Below are 10,608 nucleotides of genomic sequence, written 5' to 3' on the forward strand. Positions count from 1 at the left end.
GCAAAGAGGAATAAAACAGACTTGCGAAATGGCACCGAGGTTATCCGCACTGTTACTGCATCAGGAGCTGCAGCTCCAGTCCTGCAAAGACTCACGCCCGAGCCTTAAAGGCAGGTGCTGTGAGCAGCCCCCCTGCAGTCAGAATAACACAGAGGGAGCAAAACTCTGCAAGCATTAGCCAAAATAGGGCATGTGTGCTTTCAGACTGCAGGCCACCCGGAGTAGGAGCATTTTAAAAAAGTTGTTTGCATGTCTAACACCTTGAGCCACAATCTTGACCTTGGTGTTTGGGTGCTTTCACAATACGACAATAAAAAAAGAGTACCTGGAGAACAAATGTCGAAACCAATATTCCTGTATTCATTGCATAAATTCTCATGCTTGAAAATGTTCACAGTCCAAATGAATTGTAAATGCCAATGAAGTCAATGACTGGTTTGTGCTCTCATGAATATTTCCAAACATATTTGGGCTGTATTGACCAGCCCTCCTTATTATGAATTGCGGGGGGGGGAGAAAGAAAAAAGAAACAATTGTGGTAAAGCACAACCCATGTTAGAGCCGGATTAATCTTTTTTTAAAAAAACGTTAAAAACAGCCTAAGAAAACGCACAGGCAAATGCTCACAGAATGATCCTGTTATCTCCAAGCTGCTGCAGCAATAAAGTTAAATGCCATTTTTAGTTACTTTTCTCCTGCAAAGTGCTGCTGCCTTCTTCCTTGACAGATGCCTCAAAACATTTTTGGTTTAACTGGTAATATAAATTCTGGAGTCCTTCCCTGGCCCTTTACAGCCTTTCTGGGCTCTGGCTCGTTGGAGGGTGAGGACGAAACGCTCGGGGGTACGCCTGGCTGAAGGAATCATGGCAAGTCACCTCCTGCCATTTGCCGAGCTCTGGCCGGGGATGCCCTGCACACATTGCTCCTTGCCAGCTTCTCACAGTATTTACTCACGCTGCTTTATCCCACTCTTAGGATTCCTATTCTTTCCCAGAAATGGAGTTATTGCTGAGCTGAAACCTAGGAGAAGCAAGTTGGGGTTATTCATAACTCCGTTTCTGACACATGGCGAACATTATGCCAGATTATGTGAGCATGTCGGAAGGTAAAAACTCTCATCACAGCACAAAAGTCCATTTTCTACTGCTTCTCCTAGTGTCGGAGGGGTAATGTTAGGACTCTCCTCTTACATGCATTGAACTTTGTCAGTCTTTGAAGACATTACATTAAGAAAAACCAGAAAAAAACCCCAAACCCAGTAGTGTTGGGATCAGATGTTTTGCCTGTAAAAAAGTCAGCTTTTAAGTATAGGGGGAAATGGCCATTTCTGCACTGTTGCATTAATTATTCTTCACCCTGTAATAGCATTTTAGTTTACCAGTCCAATAGCAATGCTACAGTCCCCTCTTCTATCAGTCAGCTTCATGAAGAAACATCTGTTGTTACGGAGCAGCCCCCTTACTTTAACCCACCTTACACATACACCGTACACTAAAATGTAGCACTGCAACAATCTTGCATGTTCTTATCTTTTGTATTTATCACCGTATTTTTTACTCGCTAAGAAAATATTTTCAGCTGCTAGGATTTCTATTTATCTTTAATGCAAAGTAATAAAATAACTCACTTCATCCACATGACAGGTATTTTTCCTATTTCATCCTCAAGTTTCCAGTTTGCCTCATTTCTCTTATCCAGCTTTAATTCTTCATAAAAGCACACAGGGTGAAAGGAGGAGATACCTTTAATGCAGCTTTCCTACTGTTAAATAGATATCTTATTCCCCCCTTCAAAAAAACAAAACAAAACAACTATTAAAGTGACAAAATGACAGCAACAAGTAGACAAAGAGAAACGTTAGAGGCAACTCAGACCTATTTGTCCATCACGTGCCTTTCCTTCTGGTGTTCTCCGTAAAGGCTGTTGGGTTGAGGGCGAGCCGTTCTTCACGGGTTTCCTTCCTCCCCCTGCTTTAAGAGGGTTTTACTTTCACCAGAAAATGTTTCTTGTAAAAAAAAAACAAACAAAAAAACCCAAAAAACCACAACCAAACAACCGTTATATATCCAATGCAAATGTTGTGCCAAACTCTGAGAAGTGCCACCTTGGTTTTCGTCTTTCTGGGGTTTGAGCAGTTGCGCGTGGAACAGCTGCACCTCTGCAAGCCCAGGGCAGCTGGCCCTGGCCAAACATTTGCCGCTCACAACCACAAAGCTGAAAAATCAGACCAGTTCCTTGATAGTCCGAAAACGTTCCAGAGTTCCAGTTTCTTCTCCTTTTACTTTTCTATAATGTAAAGTAAAAATCCAGTTCAAAACTGCTAAGTAGCTTTCCTGTGTTTGCATTCAAGAAATAACGTTCACTGCCATAAAAAAATATTCACAGCACTAAAAAAAAAAAACCCCATGATTTCCTCTGCCCCCTGTACGAAGGCCAGTGGTTTTGCATCACCATCCACAATGTCATTTGACTCTTTTAGAGCAGCCTGACTGCAGTTCTGGGTGTGGGATCTGCTTAAATAGAAGTTCAACGTCTTTGGCTCTCCTCTTGCAACAGAAGGATTTTCCTCTCCGAAATAAGTCTAAAGTACCGTCCTTGCAATGCCAGGTCCTTTTAAGTCCCGTTGTCTTTCCCCGAGCTGCAGGGCCACGGTGGGCTTGGAAAAGGGCAAGGGGGGATCTGGGAGTCTTTGAGTCAGCACATCAGCTCAGAAGGGATCCACCACAGAAGGAGTAACGGCGAGCTGCAAACCAAGATCAGAAGCTGTTACAAACTGACCCGATTTCAGCTCTGAATGCCACCATGTCTAATAGGCAGAGATCTACAGGGGAGAGCCAGGGGAAGAAGAGTGAAGGACAGCTCTAAAACCAGTACAGATCCTTGCTTTTATCCTGAGGCTGCAAACCTGAGAACGGAGAGAAGAAAAAAAGGGAAGAAGAAAAATAGGTACAGGCGTTTAAGGACAGAGAAAGACAAACTGCATTTCTGCCAGCTGAGATCAGAGGATCAGTCTAAAGCATGGGCTTCCCAGAGCCCACGGAGAAGAGCCCAAGCTAGACCGCAGGCAGGCACACGTCCCTCCTGCCTAACGTGAGGCCACCGTAAGGAGCCATTTGTGGCTGCTGTTTCCAGCTTCAGCATGGAAAACTGCCACCAGAGAGGGCTTTCCTTGCCTCCACAACCATGGACTCAGGAACTGCCACTGCTGGCTATGCCTGTGTCACCTTTTTGTCACCGCTATGGCCACACAGCCTTACTTCCAGGCACCCCACCAGGCACAGGATACCAGTACCAGGGGAAAACCATTGCCCTTTTTGCTCAGCAAATGCACTTGTGCTTTCCTCTCAAAAACTGGGAGAAAAAAATAAATAAGGAGAGGAGGCAGTTTACGAACCTGCGCGGGATCTAGCAACGGGCTGGCTCTGCCGCGGCTGCCCGCGCTCCTGCCGGCAGGGCAGCCCGTGGAGGGAGCCAAGCGGTGACCTTTGGGCGGCTCCGTCCTGCTCCCAGCTCTCGCTGCTCAAGGCAAGAGCAGGGCTGGGGCCAGGACAAGAGTACTTCAAAGCGACCAGCACCCTCAGGGCACATTTGAGGGTGCCAGAAATTCAAAGGGTGTTGGGGGGGGGGGTGTGCATGCTGCCCTGTCCCATCCTCCCCCTCCCCTTCCTTGCTTGCCTGGCCTAAGAGCCCCAAGAAGGGCACCCAGGGCAGAGCTTGGGTGTCTCCCGTGGGACTTCCACCCCCAATTTATTCCCCCACAGCAGCACGCCAGCCACCCCACCATGGCGTGTCCATCCCCGCTACTATGGCTGGTGTGAGGGAGGCGGGGAGCAGGGGTGCAGCTGAGCCGGGGGGACCCGCAGGGGCCGAGGGCAGCTCTTTACCTGCGTCCACGTTGAGGCCGAGGCTCTGTGCCATGTCCCCCGCCGCGTTGGGGAAGGGTCCCGGCGTCGTCCAGGCCGTGGCGGTGCCCGCCTCGCTCTTGCCCAGTTCGCAGGGGGGGCTGACCGGCGTGGGCACGGAGGCGGGGGTGAGGCGGTGGGGGCGGACGGAGGCGGTGGGCACCAGGAGGGAGCCGTAACGGGGGTCGAAGTGGGGCCCGTAGACCTCGTGCATGGCGGCGGGGCGGGGGTAGGCAGTGCTCTGTGTCCCGATGTAGGGGTGGTGGTGGTGGTGGTGGTGGTGGGCATGGTGCCAGGGCTCGGGGCCACCCTGGTGCAGGTGGCCATGCAGAGAGGCCGGGGCGTAGGGGTCGGCGGCGGCGAAGGGCAGCTCGCTGTGTGCGGCAGCTGCCAGCGGGCTGCTGAGGGTGGCTGGGACCGAGGAGGGCTGGTACGTGCTGTTCCAGAAGGACGGCGGGAAGCTGCGCTGGCTCATGGGGAAGGAGCCATCTGGGTGAAGGGAGTGGGAGAGAAAGGAAAGGCAGCGATGAGCACACCCAGCCAGCCCCAATCTCCTTTCCCTGGGGCTCTGCCCCTCCCCAGCTCCCCCCAAACCAGCCCTTGCATTCCCTTTATCCCCCAAACAACTGCCAAACGCAAGAAATTGCTCCCAGCAAGTACAGATTCCTTTCCAGCTAAACATCCAACACACCTAGCCCAGGGCTCACCTATGAAACTGAAACTATTCGCTCCAGGTTTCTCCTAGCATGTATTTAGGACAGAGGCTGTTACCTAAGGTGAGGGAAACATCTCTTTTCCTCAGTAGTGGAAACTGAGTCAGAGCTATTATGCACTGCAGCAATTTCCAGGGTTGGATTTTTCTTGTTTGTTTTTGTAGTAATCTCCCTGCCTAAGCATTTACCTCGGAGGATGCCTGACCCTGCCAGGAAAGCGGCTGCTTCCTCAGTGCAGTTTCAAAGCGGAAGGGACAGCACAAGATGCGACTAAGGGCCAGCTTGAATTTTCTAAACATCTGGGGGCAATTCCCCCATCTATTACACTGGATTTACGCCTGTTTCTTGGCTATATCGCTAACATATTTGGGAAGCGTTCTGCAGATCTTTTGGGGTTGGCAGGGCAAGGGACAGGGACCTTGCATGGTCAGCCTGGTCAGCCACATGCGAGATGGACCCATGGTTATTAACAGCAGAGAGACAGTCATTACACATTATTAACTGGGAATGCACCGTGTTCCCCAGACAAATAAAACCGTGCTCCTGACACGTGTTTGCCAGGGAGGTGCGTCAGTTCTGCGCCCTGGCATTACACAGGAGAAAGGGAAGCGGTTCATGACAAGCGAAGAACTCTCCTCTCCTGCCATCAGTTCCAGCGCTGAATATCTTTCAGCCATGAAATATTTAAACTACTATTTCATTCTTGGAAATCACTGACAGCAATTCATGGAGGGGCTGGAAACTCGGCTCTTGGCTCAGCGGGTGGCCCCGTGAAGGAGGGTCCCCAAAACTGCCTCAAAAGAAGTCCCTGCTTTGAAGGGAGAAGGAAGAAGTGGAGAGCTGCGCATCAGCCACAGCCTCAACTTTGCCGGCACAGGGTCACCCCCGTGGGCAGGTCTGGAAACCCTCATTTTCAGAAATTTAGGGCCAGGGTGGTGATACAGGCAGGGCGAGATACAGGGACACGCACAACCTGTTTTTTTTTGCGGTGGGAAGCTGGTGAGATGGTTCCCACATTTGCTTTTTGCGTGGTTCCCATCTTCGATTACCACCGCCTGAGACTCAAAGGCCCCTCCGCGGCTGCTTCGGTCGCAGCCCCCGCCAGGTAAATGGCCCGCAAGGTCCAGGCGATTCGGTTCCCCTGGCAGGGGCAGCGGGAAGCCCGCCGCCGACAGAAGGGCTGCTGCTTCTCTTTTTTCCCCTAAAAGAGACAAGCTGCCCGCGGCTCCCGGCCCGGGTCAGCCGGCTCCCGGGGGCTGCCCGCCGGGCACCCGCGGCCGGCGGAGGGGAGAGGGGTGGGTGCCCCGGGGTGGCGGGGGGGTCCCGCCGCCCCACCACGCCCCACCGCGCCCCACCGCGCCCCACCGCGCCCTCACCCCGCCAGGAGCCGGCGTTCCGCGCCGCCTTGGCGCTGCCGAGCGAGAAGCTGCTGGGCTGGCTGAGCGCCCGGCTGAAGTGCTCGTCCACCACGGCGCTGATGTCCCCCTGGAAGTAGGTGAAGAGGACGCAGCGGGAGTTGATGTACTCGGCCTCGGGGGGTCGCTCCTTCTCGGGGCTGCAGTCCTCCTCCTTGATGCTGGCCGCGGGGTGGCCGGAGAAGGAGCTGCTGGCGCTGGCGCTGCTGCCGCTCTCCGGGGCTTCTTGCATTTTGGAGTAAAAGGCGAGTTTCTGGAGGAAAGGGGGAAGGCAAGCGAACAGAGGCGGTCAGGCGGCGCAGGGCAGCAAGGTGCCCTGGCCCTCCCTGCGCCGGCCGGGATGCGGGCCGAGCCCGCTCCTGCCGTCTTTCCCAGAGGATGCCGACGGCCGGTCCTCGGCTGCCCGCCGCCCCCCCGGCAGCACCCCCCACCCCGGGGGGCAGCGAAGGGGCTGCGAATGGGGCCGGGGGGCCGAAACCGAGAGACGCCGGCCGGGATGGAGCAAGACAGGCTCCGTGCGGGGCGGGGGCGGCCGGGCGGGGGCCACCCGAAGTCCCGCCGAAGGCGGCACTTTGCGGGCCGGCTCCGGGGGGGGACGGCGGCCGCCCGGGGGCTGCGGCCGGCGAGGGCGGCTCGGTCGCCGGCTGGCAAAATCTGCCCCAAAGAGTGTCCCGTAACCCACAGCGGCGAGGAGGAGGAAGGGGGGGGGGGGGGGAAGGAAAAAAAAAAAAAAAAAAAAAAAAAAAAGACGGGCAGCCTCACACACACTTCAGGGCAAAAAGGCGCATTTCCTTGGGCAGCGCGAAGCTCCAGGTATTTCCTACAAGATTGGACTCTTTTTACTGGATTCCTCTGGGTGGGAAAACAGCGGGCGTTGAGAAGTTTGCTGGACGTTTCCCATCTTTTCTTTATCCGCCTTAGCGTGTCCGCAGCTGCCGGGAGTTTCTTAGAAATAAGCGAGGGGACGCGGAGCCCGGGCTCGGCCGGCGCGGGCAGAGCGGCGGGGCGGGCGGCGGGGGAAGCACCGCGGGGCCGGCGCGGAGCCCGGGGCCAAGACACGCGAGATATTTAATAACGTCACTCCTTCGTGACGACCGCCTTTCCACTTGGCTCCCGGCTCGGCCATTGAGGTAATGATCATCCCCCTAAATAATGTCACGAAGCCGTGTGCGGGGCGGGCGGGGTGGGGGGCTGGCGGCGGGGGGAAGGCAAGGTGGGGGAGGACATCATTTGCTATTTGTAACAGGTATTCCGGCCCCGCTGCCAGGCGCTGGAGGTGGCACCCGGGCCGCCACGCCGGGGGCTGCGGGGAGCCGCGGGGGCTGCGCGGAGCGGGGCCGCCCGCCCGGGCCCCGGCCCCGGCCCTGGCCCTGCGCGGCGGGGGCTGCCGCCCGCCCCGGGCCCGGCGTGCCGCGGCCTCTCGCCCTCCCCTTTTTCGTTTTGCTGGGGGAGGAAGGCAAAAGGGGGAGGGAAAACGCAGCGGAGCAGAGGGCGAAAGAGAAAGCGGCGCGCAGCAGGTGCAGCCCGGGGGAACGAGCCCCGGCCCAGGCGGGACGGTGCGGCCCGGGGCGGGCACGGCGGGCTGTGCTCGCCGCCACGCATCCCCGCGGCCGGCGGGATCCCGCCACCGAAATCGGGGGGTCAGTCGAGAGCCGCGATCCCCCGGGCGGAGCTGCAGGCAGCGCGGCGGCGGGACGGGGCTGCCGGCCACGAAGCCCCCGCGGGTCTCGCAGGCGACCGCCGCCGCCGGCAGCCCGGTGGGGCCGGGGTCCCGCCGCCGAGCGAGCCCCGGGAGCGGGGGGCATCCCCCCGGCCCTGCCGCACCGCAGCCTTGCCCCCCACCGCCGAACCGGGGCAACCCCGCAGCCTGCCGGCACCCTTGCCTCCCCCGCTCCCGGCGGGTGAGCCCGGAGCCCCCGCTGCAAGGCGGGGGGATCACGGATCTGCCCCAGGGGGCTGCCGGGGCGCAGGGGTGAGCGGTGCCCGGGGCAGCCCCCCCCCCCCCCCCCGCCCCCGCAGGGCCCCGCAAACCGCGGGCATCGCCGCCCCCGGCCGCCGCGCTCGGATGGAGCCCGTCCCGGCAAAGGAGGGAAAAAAAAAGAAAAGAAATCCCTAGAAAGCCACGGCAGGGTTAAACCCGCACTCTCGCTCCCGAGGCAGCCCGCAGCCCCTCGTCGCCGCCGGGGTACGTACCCTGCCGAGCCCCGCGCCACGGTGGGATGCGGTTCTGCTCCGCTCACCATCGCAGGCTCCCAGATCTCCCCCCCGCACACCCCCCCTTTCCCCTCCCCTTCTCCCTTTCCCTTTTTCCTTTTGGTAAGGCCCCAGACGGCCATCCTCCAGACGACACCCCTCCCACCCTCTGCCTCTTCACCGCGGCCCCCCGCGCGTACCTGGTGGTAGGGGCCGTAGGCTGCTGCGAAGTAGGGCTGGGGAGGACCGTAGACTTGGTACATAACATCCAAACAGCTCATGGCTGGCCGCGGCCCACAATTATTTTTTTTCTCATCAACTCCTGTTCTGCAAAGTGGAGCAGTGCTTGGCGGGAGGGAGGTTCCCGGGGGTTAAGAGGCACCACTCATTGGTGGGAGGAGTGAGGGGGGGGTGAGACCGCGCCGGGCCGAGATGACACCCCCCTCCCTGCCCTCCTGCCCTGCCCCCCGCCCTCCCTATAGCGCGGCTCCCTCCCGCAAAGGCGCCGGGGCCGGAGGGCGGGGGGGGTTCAGCCCCGGGGCCGGCGGGTGGCGGGGCAGGGAGAGCCCCCCTCTGCAGCCGGGGCTGCCCGGGAGCGGCGGGGCGGGAGGCGCGGGGGGAGCGCCGGCGGCGGCGGGGTGCGGAGGAGCGGGGCGGCGGCGGGGCGGGGGGGACACACGGGGACTTGCTGAGCGGGGCGGCCCCCCTCCCGCCGCCTTTCGTTGCATTTCATTTACGGCATTGCATTTCATGCGCTCGCCGTGCCGGCTGCTGCCCCGCCGCCGGTGCCGGGCCCCGCTGCCCGCTGCCGGCGGGGGCGAAGCGGGGCTCCGGGGCGGGCGGGGTCTGGGGAACCCCCCCAAATCCCAGCGAGCCCGGCGTGCGGCTGCAAATGCCGCTGCCAGAGCCACGGGCACGGAAAGGTCTCGTGAAGGAAAAATCAGTTTTTTCCCGAGGAGGAACCTCCCCGAAATTTCGAATCGTTACGAATGCCGGGAATGGCGATGCTTTTGCATTTAATAGAAACTGAAACAACGCCGAGGGCAAAGGCAGGTAAAAAGAACAAATGATCGTGAAGGTAAACTGCATTTACTCCCTAGCTTTCTGCTGAGTACGACGCACAGAGGCGTGAATTTGCTAGTTTTGACGGCGGTGCATGGGAGGGAGATGCGTTTCCAGCGGAGATGTAAGTTCTCCTTCCAATATCAACTCTTTGAAACGCTCGGCTTCACGGTATGGGTCACAACTACTGCGAAAAGAGACAAGTTATGTTTTAAGCGTTTGCAATAAAGCCAAAAAATACAGAAAATGTGAGAGAAAGAAAATCGCTTGGTTTTCAAATGCTGATTGTTTACAACACTGTGGGGAAACATAAGAGAAGAATGAGCACTTTGAATTTTGAAGACCTGGAAATCTTTAATTGAATTTTAGCAGAAAATGCTTACAAGTAAAATATCAATGAATAATTAAAATACTAATATTTGTCTCTATTTTGTTTCTGCCAAAATGTAATTTTTATATTCCAAATACTAGGAAATATTCTGAATGCCTGTCCTTCACCAAAATCATATTTCAGTGCCTAATGAGCATAAGTTTCAATTTTTTCTGCACCAGGTGCAAGGTTCAAAATCCATATTTAAACCATTTTTTTTCCTCCCTCTTCTAGTTGGGTGAATTTGTTTTTCATACTGCAGTGCAGCCTGGAACACCGCGGCTGCGGGGTTCAGCCCCAGCACTGCCCCTTCCCCCATCGGAGCAAATTTTGTGTCAGTGGTCGACAAGGGGACGAGGGGAAGAACTGTTGGTATTAGGCCTTAAAACAAGAAGCGTATCTCATACTCTATCGTTTAATTTCTCCCGAGGAGCAAGCGAGTGGCCACGGTATGGGGAAGGACTCACTCCGTGGCTGGCATCCAAAACAAGGCAGTCAGCTAAGGAACGCCCCTCCGCTCCTCGCAGCGAGAGACCGAGGGACCTCGCTTGGGACGATGGGGTCTCGCTTCTCCTGCGCGTCCCTGCTCCCGAGAGGTGGGGAGCTTTCCCACCACGCAGAGATCGGCGCCTGTTTCAGAGGTAACAGTACGCTGGGCGAGGTACAAAAAACCCCCCGTTTCTCCGAAGGCGAGGCTGATCGGGACACGTGCGCCAAAGCCGCGGCGTGCCTTCCTGCGGCGCGCGTGGGCTCTTCGCCGACGACTCTGCGCAACGGCAACGGCGGGACCTGACACTTGCCGAGGCTGAGCGTTTGCTTCTCGTGAAGAACAACTCAGATGTAATAGCAACGTGTGCAACTGGGTGCTGCGAGGCGGTAGATGGTCTGGGTTGTGTCCCTTGGAGAATCTCTCCTTGAGGGCTGAATTTAGGGGCTTTACCTCGCACACAAGT

The 10,608-nt window shown here is 57.2% G+C and overlaps 1 protein-coding gene across 2 annotated transcripts; it reads right to left on the bottom strand.

Annotated features, from left to right (window-relative positions):
- Positions 1-2,702: 2,702 nt before the first annotated feature.
- VGLL2 (vestigial like family member 2) lies at positions 2,703-8,504 on the bottom strand (the record flags this gene model as incomplete). 2 transcript variants are annotated; one of them, XM_082305639.1, is made up of 4 exons in its annotated part: positions 2,703-2,743; positions 3,885-4,391; positions 5,992-6,283; positions 8,424-8,504. In XM_082305639.1, the coding sequence occupies 4 exons, from the start codon at positions 8,502-8,504 to the stop codon at positions 2,703-2,705; spliced, it is 921 nt and encodes a 306-aa protein (XP_082161765.1). The 2 variants fall into 2 exon arrangements, with proteins under 2 accessions (XP_082161765.1, XP_082161764.1); XM_082305638.1 differs by lacking the exon at positions 2,703-2,743 and adding an exon at positions 2,862-2,905.
- Positions 8,505-10,608: the final 2,104 nt, after the last annotated feature.

The sequence above is a fragment of the Platalea leucorodia genome (genome assembly GCF_965183815.1).
Source record: "Platalea leucorodia genome assembly, chromosome: 3".
Taxonomy (NCBI): Eukaryota; Metazoa; Chordata; class Aves; order Pelecaniformes; family Threskiornithidae; genus Platalea; species Platalea leucorodia.